This window comes from Citrus clementina, unplaced genomic scaffold (assembly GCF_000493195.1).
Source record: "Citrus clementina cultivar Clemenules unplaced genomic scaffold, Citrus_clementina_v1.0 scaffold_3, whole genome shotgun sequence".
In the NCBI taxonomy this organism is placed as follows: domain Eukaryota; kingdom Viridiplantae; phylum Streptophyta; class Magnoliopsida; order Sapindales; family Rutaceae; genus Citrus; species Citrus x clementina.
In genome coordinates, this window is record NW_006262339.1 from 45,523,202 (window position 1) to 45,545,180 (window position 21,979).

At 33.2% G+C, this 21,979-nt stretch overlaps 3 protein-coding genes across 3 annotated transcripts; all 3 read left to right on the forward strand.

Annotated features, from left to right (window-relative positions):
• Positions 1–3,096: 3,096 nt before the first annotated feature.
• On the forward strand, positions 3,097–6,972 carry LOC18047910 (autophagy-related protein 18a). Its single transcript, XM_006444207.2, has 4 exons — positions 3,097–4,164; positions 4,918–5,110; positions 5,691–5,817; positions 6,275–6,972. Exons 1-4 carry the CDS (start codon positions 3,277–3,279, stop codon positions 6,363–6,365), a joined length of 1,299 nt encoding a protein of 432 aa, XP_006444270.1. The 5' UTR covers positions 3,097–3,276; the 3' UTR covers positions 6,366–6,972.
• Positions 6,973–9,979: 3,007 nt separating this feature from the next.
• On the forward strand, positions 9,980–11,151 carry LOC18047911 (glutathione S-transferase F13). Its single transcript, XM_006444208.2, has 3 exons — positions 9,980–10,259; positions 10,407–10,455; positions 10,579–11,151. The coding sequence occupies exons 1-3, from the start codon at positions 10,107–10,109 to the stop codon at positions 11,034–11,036; spliced, it is 660 nt and encodes a 219-aa protein (XP_006444271.1). The 5' UTR covers positions 9,980–10,106; the 3' UTR covers positions 11,037–11,151.
• A 4,104-nt stretch (positions 11,152–15,255) lies between these two features.
• LOC18047912 (clumping factor A) lies at positions 15,256–17,961 on the forward strand. The gene is made up of 5 exons (XM_006444209.2): positions 15,256–15,552; positions 15,644–15,692; positions 15,814–16,250; positions 16,735–17,235; positions 17,335–17,961. The coding sequence occupies exons 1-5, from the start codon at positions 15,355–15,357 to the stop codon at positions 17,959–17,961; spliced, it is 1,812 nt and encodes a 603-aa protein (XP_006444272.2). The 5' UTR covers positions 15,256–15,354.
• The last annotated feature ends 4,018 nt before the right edge of the window (positions 17,962–21,979 follow it).

Sequence of the window (21,979 nt, forward strand, 5' to 3'; positions counted from 1 at the left end):
AATAAGAGAACCAAGAGAGAAACGGCAGCAGTTACTGCCGTTTCACTTCTCATTTCTCTCTCCCATTGAAATAATAAAAAAAATCAAAAAAATGAATAAAGAAATGGGTGCGTGTAGATTGAAATCCAAACCTTATCTTCAGCCAGGCTTTTCTTTTCCACTCTCCTCTCTCCTCACGCAAATCACCATTGTCATGCACGGCAACAACTGCTCACGGCTTATCTCCAGCCAAGCTTTCCTCTTCCACTCTCCTCTCTCATCACGCAAATCACCATCATCGTTCACGACAACAACTGCTCACAGCGACGCACCATCATCGTTCACGGCAAAGCACTCCTCATGACAAAGCACGCTTCCTCATCCACTTGTCTCTCCTCATGAAAAATCACCATCATCGTTCACGTCAAGCAGCACTAATTTTGTGTCCTTCTCACGGCAAGCAGCACTGTTTCCCCCTCTCTCTCGGCTCTCTTGGCAAAAATTAAGTAAGCAAAATGTTGCCTTTTTTCAACTTTTCTTTTTCTTTTACTTTTCTTGCATTTTCTTGGCAACACAATAAATAAATGGGATTTAAGTAATGCAAGATATGATAAGCTTTTGTGATTTTGTGTAATAAGCTTCTAGAATTTAATTTAATTTTTTTACATTTCTTTTGCAGGTTCGAAAATAACTGAAAAATAAATTGATGTTCGAATTTATGTTTTGACATTTCTATGAAATATTTGGTTTTTGTGAAAAATTTAAAAAGCTGGTTTAATTTGTGTGAAAATTGCTGAATTTTGGTTTAGTGTGATGTAGAATTGCTGGGAATTTGGGAAAGTTGGTTTCAATTATGGCTTCTTGTAATTTTGAATTTAGATGTGTGCTTATGGAGTTGTTATAGTTTATGTTGTGACCTTAAAAGAATAATATGAATTAATTTATTTTAAATTTAATTTTTTAGAAACTGAATACAAATGTTAATTATTTTGTAGAAATGAAAATTTTAAAAAATGAGCGTGCAGTTGAAGATGTGCAACTGAAAAAATATGAGTCAACTTTTGGTATGTTATTTGATAGTCATGAGGAAATATTTGAGTTTTACAAAGTGTATGGTAAAAAAAAAAGATTTTCCGTGAAGAAATTAACTAGTAAGCAAAGGAGCGACAAGACTGTAAAATATGCGAGCTACTCGGTAAATTATTCTGGAACCATGTGTTATTTATTTTCCCTCAAATATGTTTTGTTAAGTGCCAACGTGGCACATGAACACTTATTGTAGTTGCCGCGCGTCTGATTTTTTTCTTGATCCAACATTAATAATGGTATAATTAAATATCTATCCACACTAGCTTTAATCAGCATGTCCGTGAGGACATCAGCCCATATTTAAATCAACTCCAAATGTGATTTTTCGGGGGGTTGAAAAAAAATCTCTCTTTCTTTATTTCAGAATTGAACGTGGAATATAATTTGAGAATCTTACTGAATTCCATAGAACCATGTCAAATCCACAAATCCAAACCTAATAAAAGGTCTGAGTCTCACAAATCCGATTCAAGCATTTTGTCATCTTTACTTGTTATTTTTACCTTTTAAGTTTTAACCAGCGAAAGCCTTGAAAGTGGTGACATGGGTTATGACATTGTGATGCATCAGATTTTACACCACCCAAACAAACTCATTCATAAGAAAATTACGTAATCACAATCGATTCCCTTTCACCAAAAGTTCCGAAATGTAGAGCTATGAACTCTTTGCATAAATTAACATGACACAATTGTATTAATCAAAATAATACTAATGAATTGTGTATGTATATATCTCCGACGATCACCGCCATGCACTGAGCAAAAAACTCCAATAGACATAGACGGTGGCGCCAGCCCAAAGCGGAATCATTGCATGAAGTTCAAAATCGACGAAACTTCAGCTACAATAGTTAAAACATCGATGATCTAATCATCACATTCAATATCGAAAGTTACCTCACTATTCTTTGTGGAAGTCCACGTGGCCGTCAAAGAACTCAACCTAATGCGAAGCATGGCTCGTTCCCAGTTGGACTTGGCCAGTCATACGAGAAAGCTTCCGGTAAACAAAAAGGTGAACCGAACTTTCTTTACAAGTTCGGTGATAGGCTATATATATGCATGACCTATTTGTTATATAATTTACATCCAACCTAAGAGTTGAAACCCAATAATTCAAAATATGCATCTAATCAAACAATACTTCAATAATTGGGTACAATTCACGAGTTTTACATATAACCTAACTTAGCATAACCTGATTAATATTCTTATCTAGAATATAGAAAAGGAAAGAAAATGTCCATGCAACGATTAATTTAACTACTTTAGTCTTATTCAAATGTCCATATTTTAGATTTTTTTTTTCTTGTCTCTGATTTCCGTAGATTTAGTTGTATAATAGTTTGTTTCCGTTTAAATCTGGATCTAAGGTGGTTTCAAGAGTTTTTTTTTTTTTTTTGAATTTTACATTGATTTATTATTTTTGTAAATTGATATGAGTTTTTTAAAAAAAAATTGATTTATTGCGTTATCAGTTGATAGAGCTGAGACTGGAGGCAGAGGTTATTAAAAAAAATTAAGGTTTATTTTTTACAGAGCTACAATGCACTATGTGTACGTTGATGTGAATACATGTTGTAGATATCATGATACCCTATTTGTCTTTTCGCTCGTCAATATATTTCTTTTCACTCGTCGATAAGATTTCAATAGCGCAGTGAATTGCTTACGTAAAATTCGTTTGAATTGTCTCTAATGGACTGATACATAGCCTAGCTAATCCCCATTTCAATGGACGGATGCCTACGGGTTGATGGAACGATGAATGTCCTACCTCCCGATGGTCGGAGAGCACTCCCTCCGTAGTTACATAAAAGCATGTCCGTTTGTTTATTTTTGGGCTGTAATTTGATTGAACAAAGGGACGGCGCTTTGCGTTCAAGCAAAAACAGATGACTTTTCCACTTTTTCATCCAATGAAATAAAAATTAGCGTGGAGAAGAAGCAATAGCTTTGTCGAGACGCGTCATGCATCTAAACTCAATACGTGTCTCCGAATAACTCGAATAATATAATTTTATTGGGCAGGGACAGAGCCTCCTCACTTGACACGCACACGACTGCCCTCCCCTTCTTTATTCCTTAATCAGGAGGAGAACATCGTAATTTGGCTGCATTCTTATCGTTTCGTAATATCAGCGATGCCATATCGCCTCCTGTAAGCTTCTGCAAAAGGCTTCCTTCTAGATTCTCCCATCCGCCCATGGCGACTCTCTCCGCCTATTCGTCTCCTTGGCCGGAGCCTACTCCAGATCCGAATCCAAACCCTAACCCTAATTCTAACACTAGTTGCGGTGTGTCGTCAGAGGACCAAACGGACCAACTCCAATCCCTCGAGTCATTCTCTTCAATGCCTCAGGACGAGCCCGACTCATTCTCCCCTTCTATTCCGGAGTCGAACCCGAATTACCAGATGCCGCTCCCTTCACCCGCTGAATCCACGTCGTCCAGCCCACCACCAACCCTCCTCCACATCTCCTTCAACCAAGACCACGGCTGTTTCGCTGCCGGCACCGACCACGGCTTCCGGATCTACAACTGCGATCCATTTCGCGAGATATTCCGCCGAGATTTCGAACGCGGGGGAGGGATCGGAGTCGTCGAGATGCTTTTCAGATGCAACATACTCGCCCTCGTTGGCGGCGGGCCCGACCCGCAGTACCCGCTCAACAAAGTGATGATCTGGGACGACCACCAGAGCCGATGCATCGGCGAGCTCTCCTTTAGGTCAGAGGTGCGATCCGTCAAGCTTCGGCGCGACCGAATCATCGTCGTTTTGGAGCAGAAGATATTCGTATACAATTTCGCGGACTTGAAGCTGTTGCATCAGATTGAAACGATTGCAAATCCTAAGGGACTATGCGCGGTGTCGCAGGGGGTAGGATCGCTGGTGCTGGTGTGCCCCGGGTTGCAAAAGGGCCAGGTTAGGGTCGAGCATTACGCGTCGAAAAGGACTAAGTTTATTATGGCTCATGATTCAAGGATTGCGTGTTTTGCGTTGACTCAAGATGGTCAATTGCTTGCTACGTCCAGTACCAAAGGAACTCTTGTTCGTATTTTTAACACGCTTGATGGTACCTTGCTGCAAGAGGTATGCGTTTCGTCTTGTGACATAATTTTTGTTATCTTTGGGTTATTGCTGACTGTTTTGAAGTTTTGTTATGTGAGCTAATAAGAATTAGTGCTCTCAAGTCTACTGGTTCTTGGTGTTTTGCTTTCTTTTAGTGTTTGGTTTTTCATTCTCTGAAATGAGTTATCGATGCTTTTGTGGTAAGCTAGAAGCCCTGCCAAGCAGAATGAACCATTGTAGAAAAAGTGAGGCTTTCATTGTTATGCATTTGCGGCATGAAAATCTTGAGATGGTGATCGGCCTTACTTTATATCTGTTGAGCTGCTCTAGATACTGGCTTTTTGAATATTCTTTTTTGTTTTTAATTTCAGCATGTCCTAACAATAATGAAATGCACAGTAGCATAGTTAAAGATCTGGAAACTGCGAAATGTCGTTGCTTAAACACGATTTCAACCTTTTATTTTGTTTCTATCATGCTTTTTATTGCTTGCTGATTCCAATGCTGTATGCTATTGCAGATTTGTTCTTTTCAGGCCTGTTCTTGGCTTGTTGTGTCTTTGCTCTTTGCCTGTAACTGATTTTAAGTTGAACCATTAATCGTTGCCTTCCTATTTGTGCCCGCAAAATATAAAGTATCACATCTTCTTTGGTTTCATCATGTCCCTTTGGACACTGAGACTTTTCATTATGAATTCGTTCAATGTATATCTTTATGTTTTCTTATGGTACAAAATTTCCAGAAAGGTTGGTACTAAACAAATACCAAATATAGGTGAGAAGGGGTGCTGATAGAGCAGAGATCTACAGTCTGGCCTTCTCTTCAAATGCCCAGTGGCTAGCAGTCTCCAGTGATAAGGGCACTGTCCATGTTTTCAACCTTAAGGTTAACTCTGGGTCCGCCAGAAGTGAGCCACGAAGCACATCAGACCCTACATTGCCTACATCATCTCTGTCTTTCATTAAAGGTGAAGAGTCCATTTTTATTTTTAAAAAAAAATGTTGGAAATCACTTGCTTTCATAGTCAGTGTTAAACACTGAGGCTATGTGAGAAATTTGGCGGTACTTGAACCATTTTTGTACTGTTCCCCCAGCATATGAATTGAGTAGATAGATTATATGTGTTATGAAGAATATTTTCTGATATCCTATGGATGGATCATCCATCACCGAACCCTTAATGTCAAGCATGGCACTGTTTTCATTTTTCCAGAGGTCACAAAATAGATTTTTTTCATTGATGTCATAGAAAACAAAACCATGCTGAGAGAATAGGTAATATAATTTAGTTTCTTCTCAATTCCTCTTGGTTTTTACAATTTTCCCTGTTGCCTTTTTGTTTTTTTCATGGCTTTGCTTTGGAAAATGTTATTGCGTATTTGATGAATATCGTTCCTGTAAGTTATTTTTATACAACTAGGAGAATTATATAAATTCGCATTTAAATGCCCACTGTTTGAGTACTTTGATGAATATTGTACATGCAAGGTATCTAATAAAACTCTATTTTCAATGCTGCCTGGATCTAATTTCCTTTTCCATTATAGGAGTGTTGCCCAAGTATTTCAGCTCAGAGTGGTCTGTGGCTCAGTTCCGCTTGGTTGAGGGTTCTCCGTACATTGTAGCTTTTGGTCATCAAAAGAACACAGTGGTCATTCTTGGCATGGATGGAAGGTAATAAAACAAAGTGTTGTGAGGTAGAAAGTTTATAATTTTCAGTGAGGACATTGATTGAGCAAATGAGCTACACTTAAGAATTGAAATACCAATTTTTTACATGATCCGCAAACACATCTTAAACATGGGGATTGAAGGTAGCTGAATGTGCATTTAATCTTAGTCTCCTTATGACTTGTATTTTATGATTTAAGCTACAAGTCTTGAACTACTAATCTTAAAAATGGTTCTTATGATATTACGATTGAAATACTCTCAACAAACATAAAAATAAGCTCATTGTATAACTTGTTTACCATTGTTTTTATATTGGAAAATGGTTTGATCTTAAGAGTGTGCGTCAATATATATATATTTTTTCCTCCCCTTCCCTTTCCTTTGACCTGTTTTGTGCTGCAATTAAGTAGTTGTACTTGCAATTAAATTGTTAATACACAATTGGATATGAATGCAGCTTTTATCGATGTCAGTTTGACCCTGTGAATGGTGGAGAGATGACTCAGCTTGAATACAACAACTTCTTGAAGCCAGAAGCAGCCTTCTGAAGTTTATACATTTTGAATTATGGCAGCATATATACTACTCTTCTACTCTTTCTCCTTTTCTCCATTGCATGTAATCTAGGGTTGTGACATAATGTTACATGTTGTATATATATGTGCATAATTTGCCAACTGACATATATAACTTGAGAAAGGGAGAGGGGGGTGGGGGGATGTAATTAAGGTGTCCATCTGTACATTTAATTCCATCTCATCTCATTTCGAGAAATGAGTTTAAAATCTGAGAGGAGTATTGAATAGCAAAATTGGTTTCACATGTCATGGGAAATTCTTTCCCTTCTCATGAACTGGATGTTTCTTAGTTTCCTGGGCGATTTAATGTGTCGTAGATGTTGTACATGCCAAATTTTTGGACTTTTGGGATTGGTGAAAATTGCCAACTTAGGGAGTCGCAAAGCTGCAATTTTTTTATTAGGGTTTTCCCTGTAATTGTGAGAAACCTCATCGTTATATGGAATCCCAATGCCATGTCTTCCCCCCGCCCTCCCTTTTTTTTATAATTCCCTCTTGTTTCTCCTATGCACTTTGGCAATTGGCATTTGCTCGCTGAAGTACTGCTTCTATGACATTTCCAAATGTAGTATCAGTAGTTGCCCGATTTATGTAGTTTTCATTTCTCCGTTATATGATGGTTACCATGAGCGCTGATGCTTTCACGGAGTCAAACCCCGACTAACTCTTGAAATGACGCAGTTTTGATTTTGAAAATAAAACCACAAATGCCACATAATGATTTATAATTTGAAAAATGAAAAAACAAGAATAAAAATCCATTTTCCTTAACCACGATTCTATAGCAACAGAAGCCAAATGATCAAAATCCATCTTCGAACTCACGATCAAAACCAGTTGCATCGTCGCATAGCCAAGCCTTAGCGACGTTGCAACTTGTGCTTTCTGTTCGTTGATGAGTCCCTGTGTCTGCCAGGCCACAGAATCTTGGGTGATAGCAGTCGGTGGCGATGGGTGCAACAGCGGGTCACAATCTGTTTTGGTTGATGTTGGGGTGCCACTTCGTGAGTTGTGATGGCTGTGGTTTTTCTGGTTGATTTTGGACACCGGTGGCTGTAGTGTTGTCCCTTTTTTTTTTTTTTAATTTGATATTACTCCAGTTAAACGGTGCGTTTTGAGAGGAAGTTGGGATTTGACCCGATTTAAATATCAATTTCTTAGTCAACAATTTGCCACGTTTGAACTACGATGTCAAGGGCTCGGTTCGTATGCTGAATTGGATTGAATTAGATTAGATCAGATTGGATAAAATAAAATTAGATTGGATACTATATTATTATATATAATACTATGTTATGTTTGGTGAAACATTGGATTTGATTATAAATAATCATAAACACAGAGTTCTATTATTGGATAGCAAGTGGTGAAGTAAATTCACTATAAGTAAGAATAAATTTCTAAAATTGTTCAAGAAACAATTTCCAGAATTGTTCAAGAAACAATTTCCAGAATTGCTATTTTTTTTTAAATAGAAGAAATTCACTAAAAAATAAAATGACAAGATAAACTTTAATTAAAAGCACAAAGATGAAGTCCTATTATTAGATAGCAAGCAGTAAAGTAAATTCACTATAAGGAATAATAAATTTCCAGAATTAATCAAGAAACAATTTCCACAATGTCCATAAAACATTACCCCTAAAAAATTGATTTATACACATGAAAATCAATAGAAACTAAGAAACACTCAATTACTAAGAACATATCTATTAGATATAAAAGAAAATGACAAAAAAATAAAGAGATAGAAAAGATATTTAACAAAAATTAAATTTTTGCGTCAAGATTCGAGAAGTCTTACTGCATAAACAGAGGAAATTATGGCGATGAGCAAGAGAGATTTCGGGAAGAGTTAGCACGATGGAGGGAGTAAAGGAAGCTAGGGATTTTTCTCTCTTTAATCCCATGAACAATTGAGGATAAAATTTTAACTTAGAAAATATAATCCTAAGAGTTCCCTTAAGATGGAATTTTGCCACTGTTGGAGATTAAATGGCGGGTTCATTATTGTTATCTTACCTCTACTTCTTTTACACCAAACGTGATATAAGAATTATTTTATACTAAAATTGTCTAATTCCATTATATATAATTAAAACCAAACAAACGCTAAGGGTCGTCATAAGGGTGAGCCATCGTGCGTATCGATGGGTCACGTGTTAAGATTTTATTAATTGTACTATCGCGTACAATAATATAATGTATGTGTAATAAAACGCGCTTACTCAGATTTTGTGAACTCAAAACTTCCATCTGAATGCGGTACATGGGAATCAACTAATCAAAGAATAATGAACCGTCACATGGCGTGACATCTCCTATTCTTGATCACAACAAGTTCCCGTGGAAGAATCTGTCGTTTGTAATTTTTATATTTGCAACTTGGTCATCGGAGATTAAGACTCTCGTTAAATTTATAGTGATCGTTTACATTGGTGTTGAATGATTTAAGAAGAACAAATCTCAAGACGAAAACGTTTTCAATTAGCTTAGATTAGAAACATATAGATGTACCGGGAATTGTGATTTGACCGGATCATATCTGAAATGTAATTTTGAATGCATGGGCAAGTAAGTATTGTTTTTGGCTCCACCACCCACGTGGTTGGAACTTGGAACAGGCAACAAGGGTCCATGCATTTCTCTGCCCACCATGTGGGGCTGATGTCATCGTTTGATCTGTTTAACCCCGACCTAGGACCTACAAGGGCCACGCCACCACTTTAATAACACCGAAACCCTTTTAGGGCTTTAGCCTTGTATATGATGTAATAATGATTATTATTTCAAATTAAACCTTCTCCTTTTTCTTTTTTTTTTTGACATTAAAAGAACTCTGACTCGGGAATATATCACTTATCATGATGATGAGGATAGTTTTCATTTGCACATGCACCATATATACATCCTCTATGGCCTAAGCCTCGAGGAGCGATGCGGGATGATATCGAGAGTACTCTTCGTCAAGTTGTACCTGCCAGATGCATTCAAATTAAATATATTAATCAATACATAGAGAGCTGCAGTCATCAGTGTTACTGCCACTGGGATGCGATTCTGTAAAATGAGTAGTTCTATGAAATTGAACCTCATGGGGGCGAAGACCAAGTCAATATATGCCTAACTTATGTCACCAAGTCATCAAGATTCTTAATAAACCTGCAGGTTTGCTTTTCCCATGAATAAGAAAGCCTGCACATCCACACAAATGCAAAGCTACAATATTTATAAGTTGTCTATTTCACTACAGTACTTTGTCCCACACACACACATACATAAGTTTGAATTAAATATTAATAGTGTGTAATAATTTAAAATTTTTAAATAAATAATTTGATAAAAAGAGTAAATACATTATATATTTTTCTTCATAAATGTATGATTATATGAAATCAACTACTACAGATATTTACTTATTTATATATTACCATTTTACTATTAAAAGAATTAACTGCTAAAGGTATTTCTCCAGCAGTTGATCTTTAAGTATTTAACTTAGCCTTTCAGACTACAGCTATTAATATTTACAGATGCTTCAGTGCTATTATTACTGCTCAACTTCAATACAAACAAGAGGCTTAGTTAAATATAGGACACAGTAACAACAATAACTCTAGTGGGACAGCTCTATAAAAAGACCTCGGTCTCTTTCAACAATACTCAATATTCTTAAAACGTATAATAAGTTGCCTCTCTTTCTCACTAATAATGACGACGCTGATCAAGCTGTATGGAGCTCCCGTGTCCACATGCACCGCGCGTGTGATGACTTGTCTCCATGAGAAAGCCGTCGATTTCGCGCTCGTCCCGGTTGATCTTTTCTCCTGCGAGCACAAGCAACCTCCTTTTCTTGCCAAGAATGTAACAGTCACCCTACCATATCCAATATTATTTAATAATGCATCTTTTAACTTCTACCTCCTATTTCTATTTACATGTACATTTTTCTTTTTCAGCATATTAGTATATATAGCATGCAATTTGATATAGCTTCATTTGTAATTGCAGCCCTTCGGTCAGATTCCAGTTTTAGAAGATGGCGATCTCACTTTATTTGGTAACCCTTTCAATTTCATGCATTGCTATTGCCCTTCGTCTATTTTTCTCAATGATTCTTTCTTTTTCTTTTTTTTTGTGTGGAAATGATAACCATATCTGTTGTATATATTAATATTACCAGAATCTAGAGCAATGACAGCATACGTGGCTGAAAAATTCAAAGAAGCAGGCACGGATCTGATTAGGCACCACGACCTGAAAGAAGCTGCATTGGTGAAGGTATGGATTGAAGTAGAATCACAGCAATTCCACCCAGCAATCGCTCCAATTGTTTATGAATACTTCGTGGCACCTATTCAAGGCAAATCACCTGACCAAGGTGTCATTGATGCCAACTTAGAAAAGCTAAGCAAAGTGCTTGATGTGTATGAAGCCAAGCTTAGTAGCGCAAAGTATCTGGCTGGTGATTTTTACAGCTTGGCTGATTTGCACCATCTACCTTACACTTATTATTTTATGAAGACTCCCTGTGCTTCAATCATCAGTGAACGCGCACATGTTAAGGCATGGTGGGAGGATATTTCTTCTAGGCCTGCTTTCAAGAAAGTGTCCGAGGGTATGAATTTTGGTGAAAAATAAAAAAGGAAAAAGAAAAATGGGGTACCGTAGTAGTGTAATATCCACAAATTGGTTGCGTGATGATTTTACATTGATGTAATGGAATATTTAAATTAGAAAAATTGCGGTGCCTTGTTCACTTTCTCTCCCTATATATTAATTCATTCATGATTTAATTTGTTGCAAAAATAATAAATAATCAACAAATAAAAGAATTGAGATCAACAAAATGCTGCTCTGAAATTGTAGATTGCAAGCTTAGGTTTACTTTAACACAACGGCAAAGTAGCAATGTACAAGCAAGCTCTGAGTTATAGACTTTAGACGGCAATTGTACCAAAATACCAAAAATTTAGAACCTCGTAAATAAAACATAGACGCTCAATATGTCCAAAAGTTTCCCAAAAGACCACCTCGAATAGAGAAGCTTGCGAGATGCACCCACCACCGTGTGTTGGTGCCTTTGGTTTGGGTCATTAGAAAACTAAAATGCCACACACATGGGCTGCTGGAACACGTGCTTATAAGTTAAAAACACGGCGGCTGAGTGGAACCAGTGACCGGATCACATCCGGATAGATGGTTGATGACCAAATACCGTAAGAAATAATTGGATGAGCTTGAGCCTAACTTTGATATTGTGCAAGAAAAAAAGTAATAGAAGTTTTGTGACCCGCTTCTATGAAAGAGTATGTTTTTGACAAATAACTCCTCATAAAATTCATTTCTATTTGATATTATCTAAGTGATTGTAGATAAATTAATTCATTTTTTGTTTTAAATAAAAACTCAATTAAACGCTGAAATAAATCATTCTTTTAAGAACACTTTTACACCTATTGCATTTTATAAATATTTATAGTTATATTTTAAATTTAATTTTTTTGAGATACTTTAAGAATTTAGAGTCATGAAGATAAACTGTAAAATGAAAAGAAAATAATCTAAATTTTAAGAATTTTATGTATTTTATAGATAAAAACTTGAAAGAAATATTCTTTTTAGGGTGATTTTTTAATATTTTATGACAAAATGGTTATTTTTAATATATAAATTTAGTATTCTTTAAATTAAATTAAGGATATTTATAAAAAAAAATCGAAAGGGGGTTTAAAAAGCTCCAAAGTCCAGGTTCATATGCAACAAATAAGATTGTCCTTTTTCTCTCTTCAAAAGTCTTTAATTTAGTATTGTATTATTTTTATCTCATTATTTTTGAAGAAAGAGAAGTGTAATAATTGTTATAGAGAAAAAAAATTGATTAAATTAATATAAACTTATTTTTATTTAAAGACTTTTTTGGGAGATGATGTATTTTTTCACTCTTCAATTTGCACATAAATAAGCAAACAAATATTTAAATAGTTAAATTGAAATAGTCTTTTGGTGATGTTCTAAGGGCTTGTGGACAAGCCAAAAATAGGAGATGAAGTTGTGGTACGGGAACAAGAAAGTCGAGCTAGCAAAGGTTTTGGATGTGTAGGAGCAAGGCTTAATGATTGTGAGGGTATGTTTGACATTTCATTGGATTACTAAATAATTACTTCGTAATTAGATTTTGAAATAATCAATTTTTTAAATAATTTCTTAACATGTTTGATAAATTTAGATTTTGAAACAATCATTATAATCAATTCCTACTTGGGTCTTGCTAAGTTATGTAATTTACATTAAGCCATATTTTTTTAATGGCTCAATTATTGTCAGTAGATTTTTGTGTCTATATACAATGACTAAAATATCTTCATTTTTTATAAAGGAAAGTGATTTCAGTGAAAATTTCAAATTATTTATTTAAACTACTAAAAGTACAGCCTTTAGTTATAAATATAACATATTTTAATTAGATAAGTAAATTGTTTAAAAAATAAAAATATTTTTTTTATTAAAATAAATATGATATTAATATAAAAAAATTGCATTTCAACATTTGTTCCATCACCGGCATCATAGATGTCAATGTCGCCGATGATAAGAAATATCAACTTTCATCCACAAATAAGATACCATCAGAACGGAAATTATGTGATCCCCTCAATGGTGGCACATATATCGACATTGGAGGTTTTGAGGAAGAGCACGGGCCTCCAAGTGTTAGAGGAAACAATTATGCAATCGTTCAATGATGCCGGTAAATAGGGGGTAATCATCTGATTCCCAGTCATTGGTTACCGATGTGGCCAAAGGAAGTGGCGGTTCACCTCCATTTGCCTTCATTTGATGGCAACTTTGTGGCGGTTGCCATTATTTTGGTAGTGCATGTACTGCCACTATATCTCATCTATCGATGACAACACCATCATTGTGTAGATCATGCAACTTTGAGTTTAATAGTATTGGAGGTATTTTACTCATCATTGTGTAGATCATGCAGTTTTGAGTCTAATAGTATTGGAAGTGTTTTATCATAAGTAATTTCATTGATCACCAACAATGACGCTAAAGATATTACTGTTATCGGTGATGGTTTCTGTTGCTTTAGTAATTTTTAAAAATTTAAAATTTTAGATTTAATAAATTATCTTATTTTATAGTAGGGGTATTTTAGGAAATGTGTTGTTAAAATAAAGATCAATTTGGTATTGTGCTATTCCCAATAACTTTAGGGTCAGATTGGGAGGCCATGGTGATTTAAATAAGTTGCTTCTGCTGTGCAGATGAGACACACTGCTGATTTAAAAAGCAACGTAATGTTTGGTGAACTGTATTGTTGTGATTGTTTTGAGTTTAAAAAATATAGTACATGCATTTGGTAAATTTTATTAAGAAATTATTGTTTTATTATATAATGAATAAAATATACATAAGTTTAAATTGTCTTTTTATTTTTTTAGTATGTTTAATAAATTGTTAAATTTGTTTTTTCTTTTTTAAAACACGTAAATTATATAAAGTAAAAAAAACTCAATTAAATAAAATCCAATGGATTTCATAATATGTTATAAAAAATACGATAAAAAACCATACTAATACATAATCAAATAAAATAAAAAGTAATATATATTACATTTAAGTTAAACTTATTGCAATAATATTCTTCAAAATTACAATTTCCTGTGATCTAAGGTTATTAATATTATGATACGCTTTTTGAGTGCCGTTATCTATTTCTACTCCTTCATCAAAGATTGAAGATCTCGTGCATGCCGCTTTATATAATTGTGTAATGTCATAGTTGTAATGACATAATTCTTGTTAATGTAATTTGATTGTGGTGGTGTTATGATTTTTAACAGTTTATATATTAGCGATTATAGGAAAATAAGACATAATTATTTTTTGAAAAATATTGAGGTTATGAAATAAGCAACTTTAAAAAAATTATAAAATATTATTTTTGTAAAAAAATTATAAAATAAACCGCTTATTGAGTTTCAACCTCAATCTCGAATAGAACCTTCATATTTAATACAAGAATAAACTATTTAAGAATTGAATTTTTGAAATCATCCATTTTAAAAATATTTTTTAAAATGTTACATTATTAAATAAGTGGTTATTTGATAGTATAAAGCAATCTCAAACAAATTCTAAATAATTGGGTGGTGATGAGTTCACCTTGCTAACTTGTACTATATCATGAGAAAGTCGGTGAAGCGCCTTGTCGACGACCAACCACGTGTTAGTGCCGGCTGTAGTGCTATAATGGCTCGACCTGCTGGGGCTAAGGTCATCCAAATTGTCGCTAGATACTAAGCCTCGAATCTTGATAAGTAGTCATTCTTGCTTATAATAATTACCTGTTTATGCATGCATCTTAATTTTATGTCTTAAGTTTAATTAAAATGAAACACTTTATCAGACAAATTCAATGAAATAGTATATTGAAAGCGTTACATTATTAATTGATGATGTTAGTTTTAATTAATAAATAATTAGATAATTAAACTTAAAAAGAATACTAAGTTGATTGAAAGTGGATTTTGTATAGTTAATTAATTTTCCAACTTCCAAATTGTACATACAATAGTTAATCTCCATGAAAATGAAATTTAACCTCAAATTGCGAAGATTGAGGTGGACCAATCCATAAATAATGCATTGGGGAGTGGCATTCATATAGAGAAGAAACTTTCAACCAAGTCTCCCCGTGAAGCGTGGTCGAATTTTGTTACAAGCATAAGTCTTGACAGGGTAGCTTTAATTTTAGCAAGCATTGTATATAAATAGCATAATAATCTACCGACACTTTCGCCACCATGTAGTTAAAAACAAAGGTATAATTAGAGCATTAATGCTATATACGTGAAAAAAAGTATTCAGGGTTATAAATTCTTACATGTCTAGGTGATTCTGTATAAGTAGCATACGTATATATATATATCAATCTATCTTCGTGATGTTTTCTAGATTTCGATCACAACAATCCAAAGAAAAGGACCAAAAAATGGGAGTCATCAAGGTCCATGGTGCTGCTATGTCAACAGCTGCTCAACGGGTTTTCACTTGCCTTTACGAGAAAGAGCTCAATTTTGAGTTTGTTCCTGTAGACATGGCATCCGGTGAACACAAAAAGGAGGCATACCTCTCCCTCAATGTAAGTAATACATGAGTAATTAGATATATAGAATTCAATTAGTTAGCATTTATATATACCTAATGAAAAATTAATTAATTTGTTGATGCAGCCATTTGGTCAAGTTCCAGCTCTTGAACATGGAGGCCAGAAGATCTTTGGTAAAGAAAATCATACCTTACAATTAATAATACTTCAAATTGTTAACTTGTTTAACTACTGATATGTTTACGTAACTACACATTTAATAATTGATGTGTGTGTGTGTGCGTGCGCGCGCAGAATCAAGGGCAATCACCCAATATATTGCTATGGAGTATCCGGAAAAGGGCACTAGGTTAGCAAGTGCAGACAAGCCCAGCTCCTCGTTTCTAATATGGAAAGAGGTGGAGGCACACCAATTTGACCCTGTAGCATCAAAGCTGACTTGGGAGATTGTGTTAAAGCCAATGTTTGGGATGACCATCGATCCAGCTATGGTAGAGGAATATAAAGCTAAGCTTGCCAAAGTTTTAGATGTTTATGAAGCTCGTTTGACCAAGTCCAAATACTTGGCATCTGACTCCTTCACCTTGGTCGATATGCATCATCTTCCAACTATTAATTTATTGATGAGGACACAAGTCAAGCAGCTGTTTAATGCACGCCCCCGAGTTAGTGCTTGGGTAGCAGATATTACTGCTAGACCAGCTTGGACTAAGGTCATTGCCATGCAAAAAGTAAATTTTTATCCTTTTATTATTCTGAGTCAAATAGTATGATTATGTTTCTTTTTAAAAAAAAATGAAATTCCTGAATATGGGGACATGGGGTGGGATTTAGGGTACGAGAAAAATCAATTAGTCAGTTTACTACTTACAAATCATTCTGTTTCTATCATTTGCAGAGTGAGATAGGGAGATACCTTGAGAAGTTTTTTCTTCTACAATTAGTTGGCTTTTAAATTTAAAATGGAATAAAAAGAAAATGACAATAAGTACTTATATATATAGAATAGATATAAAAAAAAAAAAGCTTATCTGTGTTTGTGTTACATAAATAACGTAGAGTCGCACAAAGACTAGTTTTTATTAAACTTTTATTTGTACAAAAGATAGGGAAAGTGTATGTTATTTTATATGTTATGATTTCAAAAGTGCGTATTATCATTATTGCATATTTTTGTTTCTGTAAAATTATTTTATTCATTTTTTTTTTGTTAAGGCACAAATGATATCAAAGACAAACGAATTGCATGAGTTAAGTGATGAAGTCTCATTGAGAAAAGAAAGAGACATATCTCTTGATGTAAGTGGAAGTGTTAAAAATGTACATGAATCTATTTCAAGCCAACCTTACGACAAAAAAACTTCTATACAAGGTGAGCAATTTGGGTCGAGTAAATTCCAAGTTGATGGAAGTGGAAGTGTCAAGAATGTACATGAATCCATTTCAAGCCAACCTTACGATAAAAAAACTTCTATACAAGGTGAGCAATTTGGGTCAAGTAAATTCCAAGTTGATGTAAGTGGAAGTGTCAAGAATGTACATGAATCCATTTCAAGCCAACCTTACGACAAAAAAACTTCTATACAAAGTGAGCAATTTGGGTCGAGCAAATTCCAAGTTATGCAGGAGCAACTAGATATTTCACCCAAAAAAATGGAATATTTAGAAGCAAAACAATCTCATTCTCAGCCTATTGTGGCAGCATCACCTTTGATGGTAATAATGTTCATGTACACTATTTGTTTTTAGATAATTTGTAACTCATTCTTTTCTTAATTTGAAAATAGTTCTCATTTATCTAACTTTTCTTTATAGGTTCAAACTAGTAGATCGATTTTAAATTCAAATGACAATACTAGTACAAATTCAGATGACGAAGGTGGTGCAAATTCTAATGAAAATGGTGCTACAAAATCATATGAGAATAGTGATATAAAATCAGATAGCGATGGTGATCATTTAAAATCAGAGGATGATACTGATGCAAAATCGAATGACGATGGTGATCATGCAAAATCAGATAGTGATAGTGATGCAAAATCCGAAGGTGAAGGTGATGCAAAATCAGATAGCGATAGTGATGCAAAATCCGAAGGCAAATGTGATACAAAATCAAACGGCGATGGTGATGCAAAATCAGATAGCGATGGTGATGCAAAATCTGAAGGCAAAGGTGATGCAAAATCAGACGATGATGGTAATGCAAAATCAGAAGGTGATGGTGATGCAAAATCAGATAGTGAAGATGATGAAAAATCAAATGGAGATGATGTTGCAAAATCAGATGACGATGATGATGCAAAATCAGATGGCGATGAAGATGCAAAATCAGATGGCGATAGTGATGCAAAATCAAAAGGCGATGGTGATGCAAAATCAGAAAGCGATGGTGATGCAAAATCAGATGGTGGTGGTGATTCTAATTCAGAAGACGATGATTGATTCAAATGGCTTCAATGATGTTTGATCTTTTTATAATCCTTATTCAAAATAATATAATAACATTTTATTTTTAGTGTGAAATGTTTTTGGACAAATTGAATTGTATCTCAATCAAATTATATAAATATATTTTCAATTGTTATGTATTGTTAAAAATTGTATGTTTAGAGGTCGATACTTTTTCCTTAAAAAAAGTAATAATAACAGTTTTCCAAGGTAAATTTTAATTTCTCCCTTGAGTTTTGCACTATATGCACTTAGATGGTGAATATCTATTTATTAGTGAAAACCCCTTTTACAGAATCCAAATGTTAGGATTTTGTTAGTCAATTATGGACAATTTGGTTATTTAATTTGACAAGTAATAGCTTTGCACATTTTGGTTGACATGAGCATGTGACTTGTCAAGTCATTTAAAAAAATTGTGTCAAACATATAATTTTCTTTTAAATATTCAAAGTATTAAAGTTTGTAAAAAGTATTCTAAAAAATTGTGTCACATTTCTCTTCTTTTTTTTTCTTAAATTGAATTCTTTTCTTTTATGAAGCTTGGCTGAGAGCTTTTGATTATAAGTAAAAAAAAAAATCTTTGTTCTTAGCAAATCAATATCCATTACCTGCATGAATTGAAGAAGAAACATTAGATCTGTATCATGTTCGTTATGAATTTTACTGGCACTTCAAAGACTGGAATCTCTATGTTGAAGCCAATAATAGGTTAATTTCGAACAAAACTTTTTTCTTTCTTTTTATTTTTTGGCTTCATTTAAAGTTTATTGGTATTACTGTGAGTGGAAAATGTCAAGTTAGTTTACTTGATTTTTTGTTTATTTATACAGTTTTGATAAGGTTTGTCTATGAAGTATAAATTGAGAAGAAATTTTACAAAATAAAATATGTTTTATTTTAGATATTTTGCAAGCATATGGTTTCAGCCTATACAGTGGTAGATTCTGCATTTGATTTATGTTATGCGATGCCCATGACGTACTTTTATTTATTCATTTTAAAAGTGAGTTTGAAAAGGCCTGAATTTTTTAGGTCTTAATGAAGGTTATACATTATGAAAAATTGAAATTTAAAGCATTTAATGAAGCATATAGTTCCTAAAAAGCATAATTTTGAAGCACTTTGCTGCATAAATTAGCAAGTGTACTAGTCGGCACCAGTAATATAATAAAGTGTAGAGTATCGTCCCACAGACATTGTATATTCTATTAGCAACTGAAATTATTGTAAGCCTAATTTATTTAAATGATGAAATAAGTGAATTTAAATTAAAAATTAAATAAAGATGTAAGCAATAATAGAAATCACCAAGATTAAGACACTAGAAAATCTAATTTCACCATCACCAATCCAATTTAATCCTCCATCTATGCTATTAAAATTTATTACCCATGTTGACAGTGAACTTCCCTAACTTATTTAATATCCTCTCTCGAGTAACATAAAAAATATCCCTACATATTAACCCACCATATCTCTATGTAAATTTAAATATGCAACGATTCATTAATCTCAGTGGAAATTTTTAGATAAAACTGCACGAATCACATAGGCACATCTCTGTCTTTCGTTTAATTCATGACATCCATTATACAGAGTAAAACACATAAATTACAATATGTGTTTTGCTTGCCACCAAATTAATCATGAAAATAAAACTTTAATTATTAGTTTCTTTAATGCTTCCTACTTGATCTTTGACTCTTTCTATTATTCTTTGATTATTTTCTTTTTAAACTTTTTTTCCCAATATAATCCTACAATAACAAAATATAAAAATAAGATAAAAATTAATATTACAAAATATAATTTAACATAAAATTAAGTTAGACAGCATTGAAATAATATATAAATCATAAGCACATCACACTCATTGTTAGGGTTACAATTATCCTTTTATTTTTTCAATGCAATTGTAAATAAATCCAAATTTAAAGGGTATAACAAACTGACGGTATTGGCGCCAAATGTTGAGATGTGTAAGTTCTTGAAAATCCAATGAGGGGTATTTTAGTCTTTTTGACTTCAAACTTAACTAACGACACGGCAGGGGGGTTTTCACCAATTAACAGATCTTCACTATCTAAGTACAAATAACCCAAAGCTCAGGGGCAGAAACTAAAAATTACCCTAATTTTTAAGGGACAATCTCAAAAATATTGTTTTCGTGACTTCCAGTATACTGTAAAGGTTGAGTTGTTATTTCTTTATTTTATTTATTTTTTTTAGAGTCAATCTCACACAGTTTTTTCCTTTTGCATGATTTGAGTAATTGTAATTAGAATTTTGAGGATTCATCAATGAAAGAAATGAAATAATTTTCTTTTGTAGTAACACGATAAAATCACAGTTTCTATTGTTTAGTGAAGAATTGTGATTTCCAATTAAATAAGATGCTTTGCTAATTAATTAGGAACAAAAATTAATATATTAATCAGCTTGCTAACCAACTATTTATTCCCACCTTTTAAGTTAATTTTAACCTACTATTTGCCCTTACGGTGCAGAAAATTGTTTCTTACCTTTAATAGTATTAACCAAGATGTTGCTCCTACCTAGCTCTATGAACTTTCTGTCCATTAACATGTTTCTTTTTCCATCTACTTATTTTAACATGTATCCATTTTTACCGGAACGGCTGGTCTACTTATTCTAACATGCATCCATCTTCGGTCCATAGGATTTAAAATTATTTGTAATCCAAAAGTAGTAACATATTTATATTGGCCTTACATATAGTATCGTTGAACGTAATCAATTAGGGCTACTATTTTTTCCAACTAAAATTTATTATTATTATTATTTTTTTTTTAAAAGTTTTTTTCGACTATGCTTGCCCATCAAACTTCATATGTTTTCAATGGTTTTTTGTTAGTTGAAATTTATATTGCATATCCAAAATAATACTTTTAACGGCTCAAAATGATGATAAATATCATTCATTAGTCGTATGCTGATTTTTTATCTGCATTAATCTATTCGTGATAACAAATTTCATTCAAAATAATTGCATTTAAGATGATTGTTAGAAAAATAATTGCATTTTCAACCTCCGTATTTACGACAGCTTGTGGTGACGGTAGAACACTTTTCAACAACTGTACTTGATCATCAATGTAAATTATTTTTCTTGAGTGTTCATATATTTGTTAAAAAATTAAGTGAAAAAAAAAGAAAAGAAAAGGAAAGCATAATGCTATTCCCCTGACCAGATACAAGCAAAAAGCAATAATAAAGAAAATAAAGCAAATCGAATAACGATAAAAAAAAAAAAAATGTAAATCGATAAAGGATAAAGCCTTCTCACTCGAAAAAATACCCTGCACAATCATATTCAAATAAAATTTTAAATCACCAAAGTACCCACTTATTAATTTACTATTATTTAAGGATAGCTTTATGATAACTAAATGAAATTTATACTCTCGACACCCACTCATTACACTCATCAACAATTTATTAATAAACTCTATTTTTTTTCTTCTTTTTAATCTTAGCAACTCACATCCCAGCTTTCTTTTATTATACTTTAATCCAGGTTTCTTTTATTATTAAAAAAATTAATTTCTTGAATTCACCACCAATTTTTAAATCCATTTTTAGTTAACAATTACGTACACTTTTTTTTTATTAGAATTACGTACACTTTTTCATGGCGAACAATTTGATTTCATTAATTATCGATCAAAAGTGTGGAAAATTGACGGTTTCTAGTTTCTTTTGGTATATCGATATTTTTCATAAAATTAAGATCCTGGATATTCATTGTATTAAATAGCTTTTGATTATGGCTTACAGATTTTGTTATTTAGCTTTTTATCCTTCTGATTATATATAAAAAAATCAACCAAAATGAAGAGCATGTTCTTTTACTTGTTGATTAAGTGTTGAAGAGAAAAAGATTGGATTTTAATGAGGGTGTAAAGAGAAAAAAAAATGGTACATAATGATTTAATATGGGGTTATTTTAAAATTTTTAAGAATGTGTTGAATAATTACTTAATTTTAA

Bases quoted from the DNA above. Each gene is read 5' to 3' on its own strand.
- LOC18047912 (XM_006444209.2), top strand. From the start codon at position 15,355: ATGTTTTCTAGATTTCGATCACAACAATCCAAAGAAAAGGACCAAAAA. The intron at 15,553-15,643 runs GTAAGTAATACA...TTGTTGATGCAG, and splicing joins AGGCATACCTCTCCCTCAAT to CCATTTGGTCAAGTTCCAGC. The intron at 15,693-15,813 runs GTAAAGAAAATC...GTGCGCGCGCAG, and splicing joins TGGAGGCCAGAAGATCTTTG to AATCAAGGGCAATCACCCAA.
- LOC18047911 (XM_006444208.2), top strand. From the start codon at position 10,107: ATGACGACGCTGATCAAGCTGTATGGAGCTCCCGTGTCCACATGCACC. The intron at 10,260-10,406 runs GTAACAGTCACC...TTGTAATTGCAG, and splicing joins CTCCTTTTCTTGCCAAGAAT to CCCTTCGGTCAGATTCCAGT. The intron at 10,456-10,578 runs GTAACCCTTTCA...TAATATTACCAG, and splicing joins TGGCGATCTCACTTTATTTG to AATCTAGAGCAATGACAGCA.
- LOC18047910 (XM_006444207.2), top strand. From the start codon at position 3,277: ATGGCGACTCTCTCCGCCTATTCGTCTCCTTGGCCGGAGCCTACTCCA. The intron at 4,165-4,917 runs GTATGCGTTTCG...TACCAAATATAG, and splicing joins ATGGTACCTTGCTGCAAGAG to GTGAGAAGGGGTGCTGATAG. The intron at 5,818-6,274 runs GTAATAAAACAA...ATATGAATGCAG, and splicing joins ATTCTTGGCATGGATGGAAG to CTTTTATCGATGTCAGTTTG.